The 25,705-nt window shown below is 39.1% G+C and overlaps 1 protein-coding gene across 1 annotated transcript; it reads left to right on the plus strand.

The window, feature by feature from the left end:
- The first annotated feature begins 13,944 nt into the window (after positions 1–13,944).
- On the plus strand, positions 13,945–25,232 carry LOC118563401 (transferrin receptor protein 1-like). The gene is made up of 15 exons (XM_036137963.1): positions 13,945–14,145; positions 14,242–14,467; positions 14,547–14,669; positions 14,797–14,892; positions 20,244–20,383; positions 20,481–20,632; positions 20,725–20,844; positions 20,975–21,060; positions 21,191–21,254; positions 21,361–21,428; positions 21,516–21,577; positions 21,708–21,801; positions 21,901–22,122; positions 22,888–23,046; positions 24,972–25,232. Exons 1-15 carry the CDS (start codon positions 14,075–14,077, stop codon positions 25,212–25,214), a joined length of 1,926 nt encoding a protein of 641 aa, XP_035993856.1. The 5' UTR covers positions 13,945–14,074; the 3' UTR covers positions 25,215–25,232.
- The last annotated feature ends 473 nt before the right edge of the window (positions 25,233–25,705 follow it).

Below are 25,705 nucleotides of genomic sequence, written 5' to 3' on the forward strand. Positions count from 1 at the left end.
TGTCTTTTTCCTCTTTTTTCTTTATTACAGCACAAGTTATGTTTAATAAGAACTACTTGATTTTTGTACTTCATAAGTAATGAGGCATGGCCAATAGAGAAGGAATGATTAGCACTATCACAAAGAAAAAATTAAGTCATCTATTTACTACATATAACAGGATTAGAAAATTAGATCTTAATCTTCAGATATTTAAATGTATTTATTGGGATTGTATATGCGACCAACAAATTATTATTTTACATGTAAAAAGACTGAAGTCCAATACCCCTAAATTAAATCCCGTTGAACCAGCAGCCTTCAAGAGTCACCGAATTATTAAATACAGTCCGTCTGTGTGTTATATACTCTTCCAGCTGTTCTGAGAGGCCTCAGAGGTTGGTTGGAGAACATTGGTGAATGAAAAGCTTAATGATGACTAAGGTGATTAGCAGAAAGGTCAGAGATAATCTACTGAGACAGTGCTGTCCACCTGATTCGAGGGAAATCAAATCTGTCCTTGATGTATAAGTGACAATGATAAAGTCAAACTCCTAGTTAAATAATCTCATCGGCATCTTATGGTGTTCTGGTAATAACCCATCCATGAGGTAAGTGTGTTGGATCAGGGATGCATCTAGAAGTTGCAGGACAGTCGCTCTCCTCTGGAGTTGGAGACCCCTGGTTTAGATCAAATACCGATGTTCACAAACACAGACGTACCTCAAAAGGCCTGCAACACACCATGGCACTACAAGGTATTCCCTCAGGGGCACTGAAAACAATTCCTAGCAAAACTTTAATATTTTTATTTGTGAACCCTTTAAAAAAAAAACTTGAATCTGTCTCACTTTAGCATCGGTCAAATCCTTGGGGTTAATCCATCACAAGTACAAAACAGAAATCACAATAAAATCCAATGAGGTTAGGATGTGACAGAATGTGAAAAAGTATTTAAGGCAGGTTATAAAACTGTAAACTAACTTTGTGAATTTTTCCTTGTTAGGAAGTTTCTAAACAACCACTTTTATTAATTTTAGAAATGATGTAGAATATTTTCAACAGTTTTATTTTCAGAAAAAGGGGGGGAAATGTTCCTAAAGATGCTATTTTGTTTTTGTTTATAAGCAGATTTGGTGTACTCTAGTCAGTTGAAGTAGAAGTTGGAAATCTTTGCTCCAATAATTCACAATATATCTGATTAATATCCCGTGTTAACTAATTACTTTTCAACAGAATTTTCTTTTATAAATCAACCAACTTTTTCTTATTAATTTGAATAGTTGTCTGAGAATTTCATGCCAGGACTCAGTTACATCATTTTTATGATTATAGCATCCCAGTCATTTATTATTTTTTTCTTATTATTTTTCACTGTTTCTTGTTGCATTCCATTTGCAGTCAGAACTCTGAAATTTCTACTTGCAATCAGAAAAATCAACTGTAATGGCTGCTGTAGTCAGACTTTCCCCTTGTAACTACCGGTACAGATCGGGTAGTGACAACACTCAGGAAGTCAGAGAAATATTTAAGGCCGATTGTCAGATCCAACATGGCGGCTCCTCTGATCAACAGTAAGCTTTGTCAAAATATGTTTATTTTACAATACACAGTTGTAAGAGTGCGTCTAAAATCAATATTACATGTAGCGGCAGCTACTCTGGACAGAACAAATTAAGAGTGCTGTTTGTGTGTGGAAGGTACAGCTTTAAATTAGGTTTATAAAGGTACTACGAACAAAACAACAGCATTCCTGGCCGTCGCCATATTGGAATCCTAACCTGTTATTCTATCCTAACCTACAACAATAAAACCTGGAACGCATTTAACTCTGGATAATTCCCTCTCCCAGCTCCTATTTTTAATTTCCAGGGTAAATGGAATGGAACATCTGTCTCCCATTGTGCAGGAGGGTCTAGTGCTGGGGTCTTCAATTCCGCTCCTTCGGGGCCGATGCCCTTCAACGTTTAGAGGTGTCCCTGGCTGGTTCAACAACACACTGGAATCAAATGGCTCAATTGGCTCCTCAGTGTGCAGCCAAGTTCTCTAGAGTCTTGCTGACAACTTGATTATTTGACTCAGGAGTGTTGAAGCGGAGACAAAAGATGCAGAAAACCGGAAATCAAGGACTGGAGTTAAAGTGGTCTTGGTCGGAAGAAAAACTGTAGTGACAATATTTGACGAGTTTAGGGAGACAAAGCAAACTGTTGAGTAAGAAGGATTCTGTAAACTGGAGCCCACAATCAGGGCTCTTCTGGTTGTGTTTGCCTCTGCGGTGCACTGATTGGGTACATGTCTTAAAATCTAGTGACTGAGCACTAACAAGATAAAATATTCATAAAACGCCCCCACATGTTATTTATGCCATTGTTAACAGAAATGTTATGGATGTGAGTGAGTGTTGCGACTCACAACGCAGTTGTGCAAAAAAAAAAAAAAAAAAGGCGCATCATATTTTTTTTGGATTAGAACCACACATTAAATTTCAGATGATTATTGATCCTAATGGATTGCCATAGCTTGGTGCCTGTGCGCTCAAATGAGCGGCAGAGAAATAGTAGAAAACAGCTTCTAAGAGAAGCTGAGAAGAGTATATGCTGTGAAAAGAAAGCCCAGGGTGGGTCAGAGGTCAACCCCCTGCCTGCTGTTTCTGCGCTTAGGTGTGCAAAGGGCTGAGAGAAACCAAAATCATACGTGATTGGTTGGTTTCCTAGCACAAGCCAAGGGGACAGCAACAGAGTGAGCCGGCAAGTACCAGAGGTTCTCCACACGGGGGAGTGGAGGAGCATGCTGGGAATGAGAGGTCTGCTACTACCTGATTACATGAGGGCCGATGAAGTAAACATCATGCCAGGAAAAGTGAAAGTAAAATTGATGTATGGTCTGCAGAGTAAGGACACACCAGCAACTGGCCTCGTCATATTGAAAATAAAACAAAAACGTATCACGTGTATTAGTTCCCTCCTCATATGTTAATCATGCTCATTTACTCTGATATAAATATACGTAGAGCTGGCATTAAAGTTGATTTTTTTTTGGTTTCATCTCTGCCTTTTAGAAGAACCTGAAGAAGCAGCTTTTTGAATCTTTTTATAAAATCTTCTGATTTTTGCATTGACTTTTTCCAATTTGAAACACATTTTGTTCTTTTTTTGTTTACATTTCATTTTCTTTTAAAAAAAACTTGTCCCTTGGATTTCTCCATTTGGTAAGTGTCATTCCATCCTTTAATCCAATTTTTGCTTCTGGGTAATAAAATTAATGCATGGGCTGAGGATTTAAGGTGGATTAGTTTTAACTCCTTCCCAGAGTCACACTGTAGGTCCCCGATTAGGGGACAAAGAGGGTGCCTTCTGTCAAAAAATACAGAAAAAGAGAGATGGTCCGGAAACTGCGTGAGAAACTGCTCTTCTTAAAAAGGAAAAGACACAGAGGTCCCTCTGGCTGGAAGTATAGTGATTCTGGGTGTGTTTAAAACTGGTTCCCCACAAGGGTCTTACTTCTAGAGCAGCTATGTAAGTTTCATAATTTGATTTTTTATTAATTTTATTATTTTTATTTTAAATCCCACCCAGTCTTGTAAACTTGATTGGGACATTTATTCCCAATTAGCGTATGTAAAATCTCTAGTCTCTAATGGACAGAACTGTATTGCATTAAAGTGTAGCTAATCCTGAGGTATGTTGAAGGATGCAGAAAGTTGATTTTTAATTTGCATTTTGAGCAAATTCCTACTCCAGAAGTAAGAGAGACAATGTAATTCTAAATAGTTTTCTTTTCCCAGATGAAAGTTTCAGATCTCTTCCAATATAAGCTGTTCTATATTTTGGATTGTTAAATCATACCTTATCACTGACCACTGCCATATTACTTTAGAAATTACAAGCAACATACTAATGACACCAGGTTGGAATATTTGTAATGACTGCCCTAAGTGAAGAAGAAAGAGCCAGCACCTTCTCCTCAACATGTTAAGACGCTTACAGAGACAGAGAGTGTGGTTATGGCTGATTGGAGGATGCCTGATGCTTTGAAAGGAAACTCTCTGGCAATACTGGCTCGACGCCTGACGCGCTGCTAGCAGCGCTAGGGTGTAGGTACCAGACCTGCTTTAATGCTTGGGTGGTCAAATCTGCTCGGGGTCCTGCGCTTGCCGATGACCTCACAGTATGGCAACGCCGCTTGGACATTGCACCCGATGTCATGAAAATCAAATCTGCTCGGGGTCAGTATTTATTATGAATACATTTTATTTATTTAACTTGTTTACGGTGCCTATCACTATTAGTTGTTGGACCAACTACCAATTATACCTTAATACACCAAAAAAAAAAAACACGCCCTATTATTGACAACAGGAGCACATATGGGCAATATAAATTTGTTTTCCCCATGTAAAGAAATTAGTTTGAGTATATATATATATATATATATATATACATTATTCATTTATGGTGTGCAGTCTGGGATAATTTATTAGGCAAAATATCAGTTCCAATTATATTCCAATTATATTTAACACATCTGTTTTAGCTTGTAGTAATGTACAGCACTTTGTTTCAGCTGTTGGTATGGTATGGGAATGCATCTCTCTATTGATACAAATCATGTGTTAGGTCAATAGGCTGGAGTTATTTTTCCACTGTCAACTAACTTTGTTTGTCAATTGGTCAATATTTACTCTGATATTTACCCTTATATTCTACTCTTGGTGTTTTCTGTAGAGCTAACTTTAGATTAGACAGTTTACTTATTTTTCAATAATAATTGTGTGTGTGTGTGTGTGTGTGTGTGTGTGTGTGTGTGTGTGTGTGTGTGTGTGTGTGTGTGTGTGTGTGTGTGTGTGTGTGTGTGTGTGTGTGTGTGTCAGTGTTACACCTGAATTTCCACATTAAGGGACAGTAAAGGAATTCTCATCTTATATTATATATAAATTTTAGGCAGTGACCTGACCTCCCACCTTAAAGTCCAAACATTTAACATCAAACCCCACACTTTATAATTAAAGAATGCCATTACAAGGTAACTATACCAGATGTTTGCAAATTTCACATTTCCCTTTTAAAATTTTTAAAGCTTTATTAAATCAATTTATCACAGATAAAAGAAAAAGGTGCATATATTTTTTCTCAGTTCAAATTGTGTTCTCATCAAAACACAAATACTGGGTATTTGTGTACAAAAGACAAAAAGCACAGAGGGTCCTGGTGTCTGCTCCTCTGGAAAGGCAGCATCATGGATGAGATGCTGGAGATGTAGGAAGGGGAAAGACAATAAACACAGACGTTATATCTTTGTTACACATGTATCTGACATGTCCACACAAATTAAATGTATGATCAAGAAATAAAAATTAAAACATCTGCAGTTATGTTGCCAGGCAAATCCTCATCTACAGAATGTTCTCCACATTCATCAACTTCACATGCAGACTGAGCTGTTGAAGGTGCTTCTTCCTTTTTGCAAATGTAAAACCTTTTTTTCACGAAGATGGCCAACAGTTTCATATAAAGGAATGGCTTTCTTTGGAAGCCACAAACCTCAAAGATGTAATGTAAGAGGAACTACAAGTTAATAAACATTACATATTTTGAATGAATCATTTGCCATTTTAAACCTGAAACTAAGACAAGTTAAGAACAAATAAACACCTGAAAAGTACAGAGAGCTGAATGTCATAGCAAACTTTATCGTTAAGCTGGTTGTGATTAAGACAAGAGCTAAATGCTAGCTGCATTTACTTTCTGTCATTTTCCCAACAATCAGGGCTCTTCTGGTTGTGTTTGCCTCTGCACTGCACTGATTGGGTACATGTCTTAAAATCTAGTGACTGAGCACTAACAAGATAAAATATTCATAAAACACCCCCACACGTTATTTATGCCATTGTTAACAGAAATGTTATGGATGTCAGTGAGTGTTGCGATTAACTACGCAGTTGTGCCAAAAACAAAAGGCACATCACATTATTGTTGGATTAGAACCACACTTTAAATTTCAGATGATTATTGATCCTAATCAAAATGAGAGCAACGGAGCTACAATGAACGGCAGAAATCAAAGCTCACTGGATACATAAACACTAAAAGTGTGCAGCCAGCGAGCAGAAACAAGGAACCTGCACGCACATTGGTGTTACGTGAGTTAATGATTGCCATGTGGGACAACCAATACATAAGGTGATCCCCACCAGAACTCAACGCCGAAAAAAGATTGTCCACTATACCTTTAAGGCTTTGCTAATAAATAACATGACTGAAATACTTTTTTTTAGACCGTCATCCTCCTGAACACATTTCAGTAGGCTAATTTATCTAGTCCAGGTTTTGTGAGTCTCAAACCTATTGCATTTGGCTGCAGAAGTGACTGCAGTATCCTGGATGAGGGTCTTCAGAGTAAATTTGGGGGTTGTCTACCAAACAGGGCACAATGGGGTGTGTACTTGCTTGATCTATGTAGGGAAAAAAGTACACTCGATAGCATCTTACAGTTTTTCTATCTCGGAGAACATGGTTCCGTCACATATTCTTACACAATATTACCTGCAACGTTGGGAAAGATGTGTCAGAATCCTTTATATACAGTATGTCATTAAATACAGCTTTATGGTTGAAAAACCGATACCCATCAAGGGAATCTTAGGAGTAGAAACAAACCTGGACTCTAGTCTAGGTTAAAAAAGAAAGTTATTGAGAGGGATACTGTACTGCGTGGAACTTTTTTAACCTTCCCTTTTTCAGTACTATGTTAAGCCACATTGTCCTCATCTAGCTTTCAGTTCTGCCTATTTCTCTTTCTGAGAATTGCACTTTAAATAAGTCTAGCATTTTTTCAAGTGGAGCCAACAGAGGAGCCAACAATTTGTTGACTAGAGTGGAATTGCACTAATCAAGGCAGCTCACCATTGCTGGTTATTCTCTTTAAGAACTATGATATTCTATATTGCCAGAAATATTTACTACCCTGCCTTCACATAGCTATAAACTCAAGTGATCTCCCATTCTTAAGCCATGTAAAGTATGCTAAAACTGATCCAGTTTCTTTGGAAGGCGCTTTGCAAGGTTTAGTTAACCATATACTCCAATCAACAAATCCTCTCTACTTAGGAAGCTAGAGGGCGCTGTAGCAGACCATCAACTGGAAATGGCATACTGGGGTCCGTTCTTCGTACGTTGCTTAAAACATCCGAGATCAAATGACACATCCAAGATGACTTCATCCGGCTAATCATGATCCGGCTAATTGGGTTCTTCCAACACACCTGTTGTTTACGATTAGATTAGTATTACTGGATTGAGTTATCTGAGACAACTGCGCGTTCATGCGTTTGTTTAAGAGGGGAAATGTATCGATAGTAGAAACAATGATCAGCAACACTGTTATTGGCTGTTCAGCAAAGAGCGCGCACAGTTTTTCTCCCAAGCAGAACAAGAGCTTGGAAGGTTATGCCGAATTTGAGTCATTAATTAAAACACCTCAAAATCTGTTAAAGCCTAGAGAGAGGGCCGGCAAAAAGTAGCAGACAAATTAATTCGTAAATACTGTCCATGGTAGATGTTTCTATCACCTTCTACAGCATGAATTTTTGCATTTTAATAATTTGATATTTACTTTGTTCTTTTATATCAGAGCGTCCGCAGGACCCACTAGAACATGGGGACAAGTAAAAGTGAAATACAAGAATATTCTACAAAATGGTAGCCTTTAATTATTACACTTTATTTTAAAAAGGCACTTGTTATGTCAAGAGATCCAAATTTCAGTGTCATTCCTTAGAGACAGGAAGTAAAGGACACGTGCAAACTGGGAATTTTAACAAAAAAAAAATCTTTATCCATAAAAAATTAAAATCTTCCTTTTCCAAGTCATCCACAGTTTACACAGTAAAACTGTATTGCTCCGTGTCTAGATAATCCGTCCATAGTTTTTTCTAATACAATATACGGCTCGACAGGAAGCAAGCCTTTCAAAGTAAACTAAACTTCACAATAAAATGGCCCGAACAAATCTTCTTACTATAGGATAAAAATAAAAAGCAAACCATCATACAAATAACTTAAATATTTTAGATTTATGGCTCCAACATCACGTTTTCCTCTTTAAAAGCCACTGTTAAATTATGTGTTTGTCTGTTTATAACAGCCACCAAGAAAAATCTCTCTACAATTACACTGTCGCGCTGCGCTAAAGGATCCTGTCTATTGCGCAATACGCGATTAATTCGAAAAACTCTGCAAATTATTCTTGCACCTTCCGCAACAGGTTGCTGTCGTAAAAATGGACATGGCTACGGCAGACTTCCCTATCTCCTCCACTTATACAGCCGTGATCTAATCTTGTTTACATGAAATAAGCCTGCTCTGGAGCAGGCTTAAGCTGGCGCACATGTTGCTATGACAACAAGTGCAGGAAGTCTTTCGAAGAACCAAACGATCCAAGATCATAGCAAATCGTCAACAATGAAATCCTGCTAACTGAGTTAGCGACGTACGAAGAACGGACCCCTGGGCGCATCCTGTGGCCATTGTTAGCTTGATGAATTAACCTTAAAGGTGCATAGCCACCTTTTTTGACTATTTTTATTTTGGTAGCTCACTCTAGTTGCATACAAAGCTTTATTAAAGATTATCACCTCCTGCTGGTGTATGAGTTGTTACTTTGGGGATCTCTGCACTCCTACAGGAGTGTGGCTCGGCTCTCCAGTCCAGCTCAGGAAGATCACAGCCACTTTGATTCTGATTAACAGAAAGCAGACAGTACTTAGCTTGGCCGACCGTGCATGTTTGTGGGTCTCCGAACCCCATGCAGGTTCCATGGTGGCTTTGTCTCCCCAGTGTAGACGTCTCTTCATGAGGGCCAACGGACAAAGAGAGCTTCTCTTCTCCGGTGCCGAACAACTTGCGAAAGAGGAAGATAAGTCTGGAAGAGCTTGATACGTAGCAGTGTTGGCACACTACTTTGATGGTGGCAGTTCTTTAATGCCTGTAAAAGTTTCACATTTCATGTAGCTTTTAGCTTACAGTCAGATTTTATCCCACATGGCTGAAAGCACAACAACGGATGCTACGCTGCTACCTAAATACCTGGGCTGGCTCGTCCTCCACTGGCAACTTTTTGTTTTTTTTGGATGTACCCTGGCGCAACATGTCAGGGCATTAGGTCAATTGAGTAGAAAGAGCAAAGGTAGTGCGAAGCAAGCTGGACTTAAAAAGAGGAAAGGTCTGAAACCAGATATGCAAAAATTGGCAACTTTTTTCAGTAATATGAGCTTGTGTCAAATGAGGATGATAATGTGATGAACTTTGCCTGCAAACCACCTTACAAGTTCATTATCAAGTAAATAATTTTTTATTTCTTTAACCAGGATATAGTCCCACTGAGATTAAAAATCTCTTTTTCAAGGTAGTCCTGGCCAAGAGGCAGCAACAAATCGACACACAAAAAGTTACATAGTTAAAAGAAAACAACAAACTGTGAAAAACAGGTACATGTTATTAAATCAGCCTGAATAACTTTTATTTTGGATGTAAAAGCACTTAATTATATAAATTCAGTTATTTTCAATGTTTTCTGAAGCAAGTTCCAGGAGGACGGCACTAAACGAACCAAAACCTTGCCCAATTTAATCTGAGCAAAGGGGACTGAAAGCAGCAGCAACATTTCTCAGTGTGATTGCAGTACAGCGATAGGCTGGTAGAAGTCCAAGTAATGACTTGTAAATAAAAGTTAACCAATAAGAATTCCTTTAAGCAGCCAAACCTGGCCATCCCACCTGTGAATATAAATCACAATGGTGTGTTGACATTTTGCAGATTGTGATGAGCCTCAGAGAAGAGAGGCACAGTCAAGTATCCTAAGACATTGTGACAAAGCAATCATGTACAAAAGATCTCCATAGTCCAACACATACATAAATGTTGCAGCGAGAATCCACTTCTTAGTAGTATATAAAAAACCCACTTCAATTTCAGCCTTTTTACAAGATTTTCCACATGGGGTATAGTAGAATAAGAAGTTTCCAAGGCCTCCTGACATGTTGAGAACCAGAGACAGAAAGGAAAAGCCTGTTTGCTTAAGCCAGAGAAAAGATGCGCCTGTAGGATGCCTTTATCAAGACTGGGTATACTTAATAAGCTTTTTTCCCAGGAATAAGAGGTAGATATCTGGTCCGAATACGTGACCAAAATATCCCCCACACACACATCCATGCAATAGCACACTGAGTAGCCAGTATCACATTATAGAGGCTGTGGGGACTTGGCGTCTGGGGCTTATAGGTTTTTGGCTATTTCACTTGTTAACAATTCATATTAAGGATCTGGGGTCCCATTTATAAAACTTGTATACCAACAAAATTGGGCCTGAAATGTGCATATGACACTTTCCACGCAAAAGTTGGGTTAAATCAAGAATAAAATTTAAAATTCTCCCTCTCACGTATAAAGCCATTAATATTCAACCTCCATCATAAATCAGAGCTCTGATTACCCCGTATGTTCCTAACAGAGCACTTCGCTCTCAGACTGCAGGTCTGCTGGTGGTTCCTAGAGTCTCTAAAAGTAGAATGGGAGGCAGATCCTTTAGTTATCAGGCTCCTCTCCTGTGGAACCAACTCCCAGTTTTGGTCCGTGAGGCAGACACCCTGTCTACTTTTAAGACTAATCTTAAAACTTTCCTTTTTGACAAAGCTTATAGTTAGAGTGGCTCACGTTACCCTGAGCTACCTCTGCAGTTATGCTGCTATAGGGTTAGGCTACTGGAGGACATCAGTGTTTATTTTTCTCACTCTGCTGAGTTTTACTGTTCTCCAGTTTTGCATTGCTTGTTGTTATTTCAGCTTTTAACTTTTTGCTCTCTCTCTTTTTTCTTCATAGTAGGCACACCTGGTCTGACGTTCTGTTAACTGTGACATCATCCAGGGAAGACGGCTCACTCGCTATTACCATCTAATGTAGAACAGATTACTAGATCAATGTGTGCTTCTGTGCTTTTTTGTCTCTCTTGTTGTGTCTCTGCTCTGTCTTCTCTAACCCCCAGTCGGTCGAGGCAGATGACCCTTCATACTGAGCCCGGTTCTGCCGGAGGTTTTTCCTTCCCATTAAAGGGGAGTTTTTCTTTCCAGTGTCGCTTCATGCTTGCTCAGTATGAGGGATTGCAGCAAAGCCATGGACAATGCAGACGACTCTCCCTGTGGCTCTACGCTTCTCCAGGAGTGAATGCTGCTTGTCGGGACTTTGATGCAATCTACTGGGTTCCCTTATAAAGGAAATTTTTGACCAATCTGTATAATCTGACCCAATTTGTATAATATGATTGAATTTGACTTTGTAAAGTGCCTTGAGATGACATGTTTCATGAATTGGCTCTATATAAATGAAATTGAAAATTGAATTGAAATTAAATTGAAAGCTGAAATCTATTTAAAAATAAATACATTTGGAGACGGGGAAATTTGCGATGCAGTTGGTGAAGTGACGAATCACAGACGAACTGCATCATGATTCTTTTCAAATTTCAGTTTCACTCCATATCAGACTTTAATCATAGATCGACTTTATCATAAGGATTCAACGCTGGCACTGGAGACACATAACTATACAAAAGGACCTTTCAAATATATAAAAAAGCTCATAAGCCATCTAAAATTTTAAATAAATGTCCCCACAACATTATATCAGGGTTTTCAACCATCACATCTCCTTATTTTAACTGCTGCAGCAAGTGCCAGCCATGAGTTCACAAGTTCTGAGAGCGCAGGTAAGATTACCACTTAAGTGAATGTTAGAATTAATATAATGAAGAGAATGGTGCTGTTCTGAATGAATTATGCCCTGAGATGTTAGATGATTCAGCGCTACATTCATGAAAATAGCCTAAATTTATTAGATGGCTTTGTAAAAAAAGAGGATTTGATTTGTGCTGAGAATTATGAACCTGTCCACATTAAGTGAGGCAGCATTGAAGGCATCTTTAGAACCCGATTGGTGTTTGAACTGTTTAGATGCAGGACTTTCTAAGTTATCTAAAAGTTTAGCTTCATCTAAATCTTCAACTTGTATAGAAGACCTAATCCCAACCAAACTATTAAAGGAAGTATTTCTTTTGATTGATGTCCCTATTTTAGACATGATTAATCTATCCTTAGTAAATGGATATGTGCCACAGGCTTTTAAAGTAGCTGTTATTAAACATTTACTTAAGAAACCCTCTCTTGATCAAGATGATTTAATAAATTAGACTACACCAATACTTCAGACTATATTTAATCTTCTTTTCCTATCTAAAATTCTTAAGAAAGTAGTTGCTAATAAAGTATGTGAAAATTTGTAATGACCTATTTGAAGAGTTTCAGTCATGCTTCAGAGCTCATCATAGCACTGAAACAGCTCTGGTGAAGGTCACTAATGATATTCTCATGGCCTCAGACAATGGACTTGTTTCAGTCCTGTTAGATCTCAGTGCTGCATTCGATACAGTTGATCACAATATTCTCCTAGAAAAACTTGAACATACTGTAGGGATTAAGGGAAAAGCATTGGGCTAGTTTAAATCGTATATGTCTGACAGATTCTATTTTGTTTATGTCAATAACAAATCTTCTTCAAACTCGTCGGCCCCATATGTTCTGTCAGCTCCTGCCTTCATCATTGATTCTGGTCTGCCACTGTCTGCAACCCTTGGTCAGTTTGGTTCTGCCATTAACCCCACCTGCATCCTCTGGTCTTCTGCCCATTACTGACAGCGTCATCTGAATATTGGGTTCACCAGCAAAAATCCTTACAAACAGCCCAATGACAAATGGACAAGTTGTGAGGAAAACTGCAGTACCACTCAGGTCCAGCGAGTAGCGACAAGAAGACAGCATAAGTCAAACAGACTTCTTTCTTTCTGTCTGCTCAGGAACCGCAGTGGTATGGGGTGTGTGACTCTAACGGACAGGGGAGACAAGACTGATCTATCTGCTCCAAAGTTTGCTAAATGCAATTTAAATGTAGCTTTATGATTGTATTTTTGCCATGGCGAGAACGACCAGCAGGATTTCCAAGTACAATGCCACAGACTTTTGATCGCATTTCTTGTCAGTAGCATAGTTTGTTTAGCCACCTGCACACATCTTTTGTGGCTTTGTTGTTACTTAGAGCTGCTAGAGTGTGCTGCACCTAAAATCTACTCAGATAGGACCTTTCACAGAGCCAGTTGGGGAGTGTCTAAAGCAAAGCATTTAGTGCTAAGGGTCAGTTGTGCTGATCTGAAGATGTAAAGCCAGCTAACTTAAAACCTTCCATTCCTATCCCTGCATTTTCTTGTTGAACAGTTTACCTGTGAACCACACACCTACACACGATTCAACTTGACCCAGAACATGGAAGGTGACAACAGCCAGGTGGAGATGAAGCTGTCTTCTGACATGGATGAAGAGGTTGGGGAGAATCATCACACTTCCAACGGCAAACCCTACATGGTTCAAAAGCTCGGCCAGACACCCAAGGTCTTGTGCTTCATAGTGTCTGCTGCCCTCCTCATCGTCTTCATTGGTAAGATAGAGGTGCTTAGGGAGGAGTGTTTTTATAGCAGCATGGCACTGCTCTGAAGCTTATGCACTCAGTTGGTGTCTAGGATGAGTAGCAGCAATGTGACATCCATCATGATGTCTGCTTCTGGGAAAATGAAGTACGTCTGACACATTGAGTGATTTATTTTATACGACAAAAGCAACTACTTGAACACATTGATTTAATAAGAAAATAAGTGGTCTGTCTATATGAAGTTTGTTTACTTTTTTCTATATCTTCAGATCATTGTTGAATCTCTGTCCTCCTTCATGCCATTAGTTTCTCCCGCTATATATTCCATCCATCCTTCCATCCATTTTCCGAACCGCTTAATCCCTCATTGGGTCGCGGGGGTTGCTGGTGCATTCACTGGGCGAGAGGCAGGGTCGCTGTAAATTCTCCTAACCTAAATCCATTGATTGCTTTCAGGATTGTTGATTGGATATATAGCTGTAGGGAAAAAGCAGGTGGCTCCTGTCTGTGCATCCGCCGTTAGCCTCACAGAACCCTCAGTTCTCCACGAGACCGGCGCTGCCCCCCTGATGGACTGGGACGATGTCAAAACCCTCTTTGCTCAGAAATTAACTGCTGCTAAACTACAAAATGCCCTCAGGTGATTAGAAAGTTAGCCTGTTCAATTAAAAAAGAACTTTCACTTCCAGCAATGGTTACACTACAGGTGCAAAATTGTCTTTATATTCTATTGCAGTGAGTTTTCTCAAGTCAGCCACCGGGCTGGTTCTCCTGAAGATGAATCCCTGGGAAACAAAGTGCTGCAGAGGTTTAAGGGGTACGGTATGAACACGTGGACGGATGAGCACTTCATCAAGGTTCAAGACCCCCCAACGTCTGGAAGTAACAGAGTCGTTTTCAAGAACACGTTAGAGGAGTTTCCAAAGGGATTCCTGTCCTACAGCAACACTGGATCAGTAACGGTACCAACATGGCCCACAACAGAGAAAACATCCTACCAGCTGTTGTCTGTAGTTAACCAGACTGTTGCTCTGTATGTAGGGCGCCGTGCTGTATGCTCATTATGGCCTGGAGGAGGACTTCAGGAAGCTGCGGAGCAGGAACATCAACATGAATGGAAGAGTCATGCTGGTCAGAGCTGGAAAAATCAACTTTGCTGAGAAGGTGACTGGGTTTAAAATGCAAAAAATATGTTTTCCTAATTTTTAAATTTTTTTAAACCGTTTATTTTTACCAAGATTTTGTTTTTCATAAATGTAGCCCTTTTGTTTTTGCTTCTTTCTGTTTCCAGGTTACCAATGCTGCTAAAATGAACGCCTCTGCAGTTTTGATCTACCCAGACCCAACTGATTACTCTATCGGAGACAAGACTGAACTTTATGGACATGTGAGTGGGGCACACTGTTAAATCAGTGTGTTTAGGCTTTGAGATGGAGGAACTAGTTCTAAAGCACAGAAAAACAGAGAACTGTAATAATGGTGTAATTAAGTCTGCTGGCTAATTATGCACAACAAAATTTGGGAGGGGGCCACTGTGACTCAGTAGGTAGAGGTTTACCATCCACTCACCACCAGACATCGTTATGGTGTTTTGTGTTAGCAGAGGCCCTGCTTTTCATCTGGGTAAGCAAAACTCTGTAAAGCCTTCAGATCATCTGTAGGAAGTGAATCCGGTGTGGCCCGCATACGCAAGGAAGTGAAAAAAGGAAGTGTCTGAGCTTCCTGTTTTGCACCAGTCTTATATGTAGATGGCACACTTACAGACATCAATGAAGCTAGGGAAATGTATTGCATCTAAGTCAGACACTGGGGGGGAGAAAATCTGCCCATCTTACTGCCTCAAACCAATATCATTAAGTATAAATTATGCTGGTACCAAACCTTTTCAAAAAATAATAGTGTTTTTTTTTCTACAATCACTTAGGAACCAGTGGGATGCAGAGCTTGAAAAGCTGCGCCTGTACTGATGGAATCTGGGGTTGCAATGCATAAAAAGTGTTATATTTCCTATAGAATTCTGCCTTTATTATTAGTGGGCTAAAAGCGAAACAGAAAGGAATCATTCCGTCCGCTCCAACCACAACAAAAAAGTATGCGGAGAACTTTAAATTCAGCCTTTGGCTTGCGAGATTGCTCTCTACAGCGTCTGGTCAGGGCGGAGACTCAGATGAGAAACCGCCATGAAAGGTGACAATAAAAGTTTAGAAACTGTAACAGTCTAGAAGTGCATGGAGCTGAAAAGAGGAAAACATCAGCAGTTGGATCATGCGTAAAGACGCAGAGCCACAAAAACAAACAATAAAAACTTCAAAAGCTAGCATCTCACTGGGTTAAAGGCCAAAAAAAGATGTTTTAAGAGAACATTAATCACAGAAAGTGAAATGGGCTGCCTGATATGTAAAGGTACTTGAATCCAGAGTTTTGTGCAACGACAGAGAAAGCGTGCTCACCTCTCAGCACTCTCTTTGTTTTTTGGATGACTGATAAAAACTGATCTGCCGACCTGAGTAAACGAGAGGGAGCCTGCAGATGAATCAGGTCTGACAGATCCTGGAAAGCAAGGCCATGAAAACATTTAAAAACAAATAAAAGAATTTTAAAATCAATCCAGTAGCCAATGAATTGCTGCTAAAACTGGAGAGATGTGCTCTCATTTTCTGGTGCCAGTTAAAAGAAGAAAATCAGCATTTTGGACCAGCTGTGGTCAAGCCACAAGAGTTTTGTTAAGCCCAGAATAAAGTGCAGTGCAGTAATTTAAGCAAGTTGTAATTAAAGCATTGATTAAAATCTTTAGTCAGCTGTCTCAGTTTGAAAAAGCTGGACTTGACCACAGATTTTAACTGTGCATCAAAGTTAAAATTACCATATTCTGTAGTCTTACACTCAGGTCTGTACCAGTCAGTGTCAGATACTGACTTTAAGATCTCACTCGTCTTAGAAACATAAATGCGCCCAAAGAACATAAACTTTATTTTTAGAGCAACTATTCTCCTTTTCAGTGTCATAAAAGTCTGACTGTCTTTTGCCTAAAAAACAAGGCTGAACACTGGTTTCTGATAACTCACTCCCAAGGCATGGGATAAAGAGAGAATAGGCCAAGCATGGAGCCTTGAGGCACTCAGCATGAGTGGTACCTTTTAATACATTGAAATAAAAAAACAGTTCTCTATTCTTAAAAAAAGCAGTGTAATAATAACTATTATTACTTTATTCTGTGATGATTTTCTACACTGGGGTCTGTTTCATTTGACCCCTTCACTCAGGTCTATCCAGAAACAAAATTACAAGAATAAAGCAAACAGCTGGAATGGAATCAGGGAGGTGGAGTTTTGGTGGCAGCAAAGAAGTTCTGGAGACGAGTGACTATCAGACCAATCTGCATTTTCGTAAGAAATCTGGAAATGACCACAGAGGTGTTTACTTGTTTAGAAGGTGCAATATTGAGCGTAAAAATTGTGAATGGAGTCTAAACAGAAGTGACTCTCCTCACATTAGGTAGTCTTGGTATGTTGAAACGATCACAGGAGAAAAGTTGTATTTCTTTCTGTTTTTTTTCCGAAAATTAATACAATCTCACTCCTAACTTTCCTTAAAAGCTGTTTCCTTTTGAATGTCTTGATCCACATTCAACCCCCTAGCTAAAGGTTGTTAAGGGGACCTCATACTGTATCATGTAGAGTAGCCTGTACCTTAATTAAACTGCTTTCTTGAAACTCTTTTAATCTGAAAATTCAAGGACTGAATTTGCCTCGGGCAATGCTAGGTTTAGTTAGCATTGCTAGTGGAGTAGTAGGCTTTTAGTCTATATATTAATTAATTTGCCACACAAGATGTCAATAAACACTCATTCACTACAACAAAGAAAAAAGAAAAAACATAGAGGTGCACATGAATAGTTAGGATTTTGTTTTCAATTCCCATTCTTTTATTTTGAATTCAATCTACTGAAATTAGCTACTGAAGCCTCAGGAGTTTTAAAGACTCTTTAACAACTTTTTCCTCATAATGTTTTCTCAGAAATACCTCTTTCTTTGATAATCTTCAGGCCCCTGTTTAAAAGTAAATGTACAGTTAAAAGAGCTCAAATATAAATTTAGAATCACAGCAAAATTTCATTATGGATATATGATGACAATAAAGATGTGTTCATATTCATAGGTTCAAAATTTCTGCTGCTAAAGATCTTTGCCAATTTGTAATTGGCAAACAGCAGGTGTTAAAGTATGACTTATTTGCAACTTTTCTCAGACAAAGAACAAATCTCTTCTAATCTCTCTTTTGGTTTGATCTTAACAAAGCTCTATTTTTAGAATGTCTCTGCAAAATTTAAATACAACCAATCATTTTATGGTCTACTTAACCCCAATCATTGCAGTATTAAACTTCTGTTTTTGATGTCCTTTATTCTATCATGTTCATTATCATAAAGTTTTCATCATATTAATTTCCTTTATTCATCATATGTATTCTGTCATTCATTTCCTTTATTGTTTATTCTATCAAGTTTTATTTTGCACCTCAAAGGATCAACCACTCCATTCACCTTCCATCCCCATTTCAACGGTTCCATCCATCCATCCATCCATCCATCCATTTTCTGACTCTCTTATCCCTCATGGGGTCGCAAAGGGGTGCTGGTGCCTATCTCCAGGCGTTTGTATCAATCCCATTACTTCAAATTACTTAAGCAAACTGCAGCTATTGCAGTTTTAAACTAAGAGCAAGCAAGTCTGTATTTTTATTCTAACACAGCATGGAAATTATTATATTATTATATCGTTGTACGGACTTGATTGGGATACAGTGCAAATCAACAGACCATATTGTCAAGAAGAGACACAGCTAATTTAACCTCTTCAAGCAGCTGGAATAAAGAATTAATCATTTTTTTCATTCAAACTGTACCCCTGTATTTGCTGTATCAGACTGTGTGGAGACTAGTATGCCCTCTGAGTGAATATTAAAACTATTCCTAGCTTTTTCACATGAAGTCTCTCTCCCTCAGTGTTGTATAAAGTACTGAAATCTCGGAGTCAAGTAAAAGTATAGGTACCTCTCCAAAATATGACTTTGGTAAAAGTCCAAGTCACTGACTGAAATGTTACTTGAGTAAAAGTCTTAAAGTATCTGAAATGTCTTGTACTTAAGTATGAAAATGACTGTAAAAATAGATGTACTCAAGTAATGTAATAACAAGTAAAAGTAAAAAGTAAAACAAAGCAAATGCAGTTTAAATTACATTTTTTAGATTTTGGAATACTTTGAAGGTCATATTTACTTAAAATGATATACACAACCAAGTGTTGGAGAAATTTAGGCCAACTTTAGACAGAAAACACAACCTTTTTGTAAGCTTTCAGTTTTCCTTCTTCAAATAAGGTCAGTGCTATGCACTTTAAAATTGTACACAACCAAGTGTAGGCAAGATTTAGCGGGTGTATACTAAGAACATGGTGAAGTGATAAACCAGGCTTAGTGAACCTACAGGAAGTGGTAAACCTGCTGATAGATACACCTGCAGGCAGGCCAGCTGACAGCTTTGCTAGGACCCGGGACAACACAGTCTTTTTGGGCCCCCCCTCTACACCTGCCGCCACCACACACACACACACACACACACACACACACACTCACACACACACACACACACACACAAACCAAAAAAAGTCAAATTAACTGTATACTTCATGCCCTGGAAATCTCTGCATTTTATATTTTCAACCCATCTATTGAGTTTAGTGCATTAGTTGATCTTTTCTTCATAAGAGAACAGCAAGCACTGCAGCCAGAATATGGCCTTTTTTGACCTGCTGTATATCAGCCAGTCCCTAACAAATTTTCCCTTCCATTGCAGGAGGCAGAATATGTTAGATACTTTGGGAATTCTCTGCCCTCTGAATCTGCAGGCAGTTAATTTTCCGTTGCTGAGAAAGGCTTCGTTTTTGCCATTTAACGCACAACATTTATTCGATCGGAATCAGTCATTTTTGTTGGCCATAACGCAGCATCGCCAAAATTAACGCTGTGATCTGTCTCTGAGCCACTACGCTCAGACTATCCGATCGGGCAGTAAGCCCCTCCACCTGCACTCTGTCTCCTCCTCAAACACACGCTGTTCCCTAGACCTGTTCATGACTCGTACTCAGCAGCTTTCACCTATTTAATGCAGATAATATTTAGTTTCTTAACTGGGACTAGTTTCATAGTCTAGTATTACAACACTGGAGAAGATAGAGTAGAAACACAAAAAAAGCACAGGAATCCTTTCTGTGTTAGAAAGTGTAGTGGCAGATGATCTGCCCTCCTGGATGGTGTCACAGCTAACAGAATGCCAGACCAGGTGTGACTACCATGAAGAGAAAAAAAGAGAACAAAATGTTAAAAGTTGACATAACAACAAATAATACAAATTGAGGAACAGTAGGAGAACTCAGCAGACAGGAAAAGATCTTCATATCCTCCAGCAGCTTAAACCTATAGCAATGTAACTACAGATATAGCTCAGGATAACCTAAGCCACCCTAACTATAAGCTAAATACAAAATTTCACATTAAAATGTCACAGATGTGTGTAGTTCTGTCATGTATAGGCTGTTAATATTTGGTCTTAACATGAAGGTTTAGTTTAATTGGGGGGAAACTGAAGGTCAGACTGTATCTGGTTCTATGAAAGATGGATGTATATTAATTACAGTAGTAGATCAGATCTCCTAACCTTTTCCTGTGGGTCTCCCACAGGTCCACATGGGCTCAGGGGATCCTTATACCCCAGGCTTTCCCTCTTTCAACCACACTCAGTTTCCTCCTGTGGAGTCTTCAGGCCTACCCAGAATCCTGGCGCAGACCATCACACAGGACATGGCAATCAAAATCCTCCGGTAACGCTCATACTGATCTTTCAGTAATGTTGGAGATTGTGTTTTGCACATTGATGTCCGTTAACTCTGTAAAATTATGTTCCTGTGGACCCCAAAGTCAACTCGAGGGTCAGAGAATGCCAGACGAGTGGGAAGGTTACAGCAAGTTAGGAAACGAGAGTGACATCATCACTGTGGAGGTCAAGAACGTCCTTGCTGAGAAGAAGATCCATAATGTGTTCGGCGTCATCAAAGGATTTGTCGATTCAGGTAAAATGGGAGTGAAACTCAAGAAAAGAGAAAAATCAGTATGTGTGTTTGGAAGAGATCGTGGATTAAAACTCTTTTATGACTTTTTCCAGACCGCTACGTGGTTATTGGTGCCCAGAGGGACGCATGGGGTCCAGGCTTTGCAGCGTCAACTGTTGGCACCGCCGTCCTGGTTGAACTGGCGCGCTCCATCGCAGATATGGTGAAGAACGGTGAGTATCGGCTCACTGAACAGCGACATGTCTTGTTGTGCTCCTGGGATCATTTAGAAGCCATGAAGGTGCTCTCCAGATGTGGCGCTGGAACACCCTACAAATAAACACCTGTAACCTTTGTTGACAGATGGGTTTAAGCCGAGGAGGAGCATTGTGTTTGCTAGCTGGAGTGCTGGAGAATACGGAAGTGTTGGCGCCACCGAGTGGTTAGAGGTGAGAAGTGCAGGGCATTTTTTCTGAGCTGCTCTTTTTGTGTTTTATTACTTGTAAGAGCACTTTAATAAATTGCTTGTTGTTTATACAATCCTCACTTTACATCAGTCTAAAACTTCTGTGTTTGTAGGGATATTTGTCTTCTCTGAGCACAAAAGCCGTCTCTTACATCAACCTGGATGGCATTGTAACAGGTACTCGCCACTCTGTTTAAAACTGAAAATATCTGTTTGTTGATTGATATATATGCTATATAAGGCAGAATTTTCTCTTTTATTGAATAAAATTTCTTCTTTTTAGGTCAAAAAGGATTTAAAGTAGCAGCTAGTCCCTTATTGCACACCTTGATTCAAAAGACTCTAGAAGAGGTAAATATCCGGCAGATTTAGCTTTTATGATAAATTTGTTTTTCAAACCTATTATAGAGTTAATGTGCACATTTTTGTCCCTGATAGGTTAAAAACAAAGATCTGACTCTTTTGAACCAATTTGCAAAGAGCGACTGGGAGTCAAATATGTAAGTGTGTTCTAGATAAAGACACATACCATCACACCCTTGTGTCCATAGTAACATGTTTTACACATAATATGCAACATTTATTGTGTCTATTCTAATCTTCCTCCCTCTTGCTGTTTTTTTTTTAAAGTCTGGAGCCAATGGAACCGGATAACGCTGCATATTCTTTCCTTGCCTTCTCTGGAATTCCCTCAATATCGTTTAGATTCTCCACTGAAAATTCAGTAAGTCGTTCTTCTTCTCTGCAATTTTTTTTAACCTGCCATGGTTCCTTAAACCAGCAGCTGATGACACCTTATATCTCTTCCTGTTTTACCTCTCAGGGCTACAAGTTCTTTGGCACACTGCAGGACACCTCCGACAACCTGAACATCGCCACATCCAGCCAGGTTCCTCAGCTGGCTGAGGCAGCGGGCCGCTTTGCTGGCCATATAGCTCTGAGGCTGGTCCACGACCATCTGCTGCAGATGGATGTGATGAAGTACTACAAGGTCATACGTTCTCATGTGGCCAAGATCAATGGAAAAGTCAGGGAAGTTCAGCGGGTGAGTTGGATATTATTGGTTAAAGTGACCGATTTCACTGCTGGTGTATTTGTCTTTATGGGAACTGCATAGTAAATTTGTCTAAGTAAAATTTATTCAAATTGAAGACAATTTTTTTGAGTGGGACCAAATGTTGTCTTTTCTGAGTAAATTTTCTTTAGTTTGAGTAAATTTTACTTAGACAAATTTACTGTGGTATTTGTCTGGGTCACAGTTTTTGTATTTTGCCACAAGTCACTGGTCGATGTGAAGTTCTGTTAAATTACCTAAAAATATTATATAACACAAAGATTTAAAATGTATTGGAATAGCTTTTATTTAAACCATAAACAGCAAAAATTCTTCCTACTAACACCATTATACTTTATACATGGTTACCTTTGTTATCTATAGCATTTGTCAATTGTTAGGTTGTGATACTTGGACTTGAGCAAAATATTGACTAATTATTAATTGTTGCCAAATCTGTCTTGCTTTAAAAGAAAGCAAACATGTCTCAACCTTCTTGCAGCCAGCTGACCAGCAGTGCACAGCATCAGTTGTAGATCTGCTTCTGTGTGCTTCAGTGAGAGAAAACTGTGACCTATAATTTCACTATATTGGAATCTCATTAAAATAACTTTAAACCGTAGGTAGAGTTTGATGAATAATTTTAGCCTTAGAGGCCACAACCTTTCTAAAACCTTGGTAAACCTTTTTGTTGGCCAGCAACCCCTGCCTGTTTGCCACTAGCCTCTTCAAAGCTCTGTGTTTTGGTTCTTCTAGGTAAAACCAGAGCTGTTGCCCAAAGCCCTGACGGTGAAGTGGCTGATCTCCGCTACGGGTTCATACAGCCGTGCCGCTCACAACCTGCTGACTGACATCCAGAACAGTGACCTGGAGGACATCGAAATGTGTCGACTCATCAACGACCGAATCATGACGGTAAGGCCTCCTAAAGTCTGGTCAGCATCAGAGCGCAGAACTGTTTAATTTCTTGTTACGAGGTGGTGACATCACTGTATGAACTATTTCATGTTGTTGATATTGCTACATCTGTAAATGTTTGACGACAACTAATGATTTTGATAATTTATAGTGGACTATTATATTGATTAATGTTTCTATTGGTCAACTAATCACAGTCATTTTTTGTATGATCTCCATCATCACTTCAGTTGCTTGTAAAATATTTTTCCTCACCTGTTGTTGTCTACACACCTTTGAACACCTCTTTATTGCCTCTTGCCACTATCCTTTATTAGCTTTATAAATGATCCTCTGTAAAATATGACTGTTAAATTTAACTTACTTGGTTTATTTTTAAGTATTCTATCAAAGTAGATTTTTTATAGTAAAAATGTTTTTATAACAATCTTTCGACCTTCAAGCTTTTACCGTTGCTTAATATTTTAAAAGAGTTTAAACTATAGCCTAGAAAGAGGGCCATGCTTACAGTCAGACTTGTTCTCTTTAATATAAAGAGCAATATTCCAAGCATCAATATTAAGATCGAGCAAATTATAAATTTTCAAATAAACTCCATTGCTCTTGTCAGACATTAAAGTTCCATTATTGTTATTTTTACTACAGGAAGTATTTGCGTTGCAGGATGTTGTACAGGCGAGACCAGGTTGACTAAAGGCTTTAAAACTGTGGCTCGATTCATCATCCATACAGTGGGAATGAAGTCCACGGCAGCTGTGCAGCAAGCTCTCTGCCGTCATCCAATTACAGGACCACAGCGGAGAGCTTGTCACACAGCTGCACCAGACAATGCTCTTACATTTGTCAGACGATATAGCATTTAGAAATTAAATAAACATACATGTAATAACAGTGTTGTGGATGCCACCTTCAGTGTTGGTACAGAAGTTATTTTCAAAATCAGTTTGTTCGAAAACCCCAGCTTGAACTCACCCACACTCAAATGCGCTGAACATAGGGCTGGACGATATAGAAAGAAAGCATATCGATAAAATAGAAATCACATTGATCGATTTCAAAAATGATCAACAAATTCAAGCATATATTTTAAGTGCAGCCCTGGCCATTTTATGCAGTTGTTTGATTATGTATTTTTAGATAAAGAACACACAAACACTAAATTCAAACTCAACTTTTCAACCAACCTTTTACCAAAACTGCAAGTTTTTAGAATAGAGAGCATGCTCTTTGTACTCTTTGAAGGGGCGCAGCTTGGTAACTGCCTGGGTTGGAGTTTGTGATCGGTTGGGAGGATGTAATGACTGTAATATTAACTTACATTATATATACGTTACCTATTGCAGTCTAGCCTATAATGTGTATATATTATATACATTATAGGCTTAGAATGCAAAAGGAAGGAAAACTTATTGTATTGAACTTTTTACTGACCCTTTTTTCTGTCATCGATATGTCTATCGATTGATATTTTTTGTTATTGAATTATCGTCCAGCCCTAGCTGAGATGATAAGGAGCAAGGGAAAAATGGAAGGCCCATGAAGGGGTCTTCAGTTTAGCCCCGCCCTGATGGCAAAACAGTGCCAGGTTGTAGTGACATCGTAGCTGAAAGAGCTCTGCAGTGACAATGAAAACATCTCTCATTGAAGAAAAGCTGCAGCTCTTTTCAATGTTGCTGCAAGCCGTCACTGTTTTAGTTCCATACAAATACTTTCTGGATGCCATTGTTTCTGATGAAGACAGATATTTTCTCCTAAAGAGAATCTCTGCAGGACAGCATTAATGATCTGGCCTCCAATCCATTCTTTTAAGTCACTTCTGATATTAGCTTTTCTGATCAGTCCGGTTACTTTAATAAAAACACTTGAAATTTCACTAATGACCAAACAATTGTAAATCTAAACTTCCTTCTTCTATCCTGCAGGTGGAACGGAACTTGCTGTCCCACTACGTTTCCCCCAGAGAGAGCCCGTTCCGCCACATCCTGGTCGGCTCGGGCCCCCACACTCTTAAAGCTCTCCTCAAACACCTCGACGATCTGAAGTACGACAACCCCGACGCGGATGCTGACCTGTTCCGCAACCAGTTCGCCCTAGCTACCTGGACCGTCCAGGGCTGCGCCAACTCCTTAGCGGGGGACATCTGGTCTCTGGATAATGAAATCTAACCTGCATTTGCACAATCTTAAAATTAACTAGAAAAAGCTGTTCCTGTGTATCAATGAGTGAGAATGCTATTCTGCAGAATGATTTGAGCAGAAGATGCAGAAGATCCCTGCAGAAGAGCAAAACTAGCTGAAAAACACAATTAAATGAAAGAAGAACCAATCTGAACATGAAAGGACACCAGCTGAAGGATTAGAAGAATGTTATGAAAAAGCTAAACCAGTTAAACAGCAGTATCAGTAGTAGTATTGGTAGTAGTAGTAGTAGTAGTAGTAATATCGGTAGTAGTAGTTGTAGTAGTAGTAGTAATATCGGTAGTAGTAGTTGTATCAGTAGTAGTAGTAGTAGTAATAGTAGTAGCAGCAGCAGTAGTAGTATTAGTAGTATCAGTAGTAGTAGTATCAACAGTAGTAGTAGTGGTAGTAGTATTAGTAGTAGTATCAGTAGTAGTAGTAGTAGTAGTAGTATAAGTAGTAGTAATAGTAGTATGAGT

The sequence above is a fragment of the Fundulus heteroclitus genome, chromosome 6 (assembly GCF_011125445.2).
Source record: "Fundulus heteroclitus isolate FHET01 chromosome 6, MU-UCD_Fhet_4.1, whole genome shotgun sequence".
Classification (NCBI taxonomy): Eukaryota; Metazoa; Chordata; class Actinopteri; order Cyprinodontiformes; family Fundulidae; genus Fundulus; species Fundulus heteroclitus.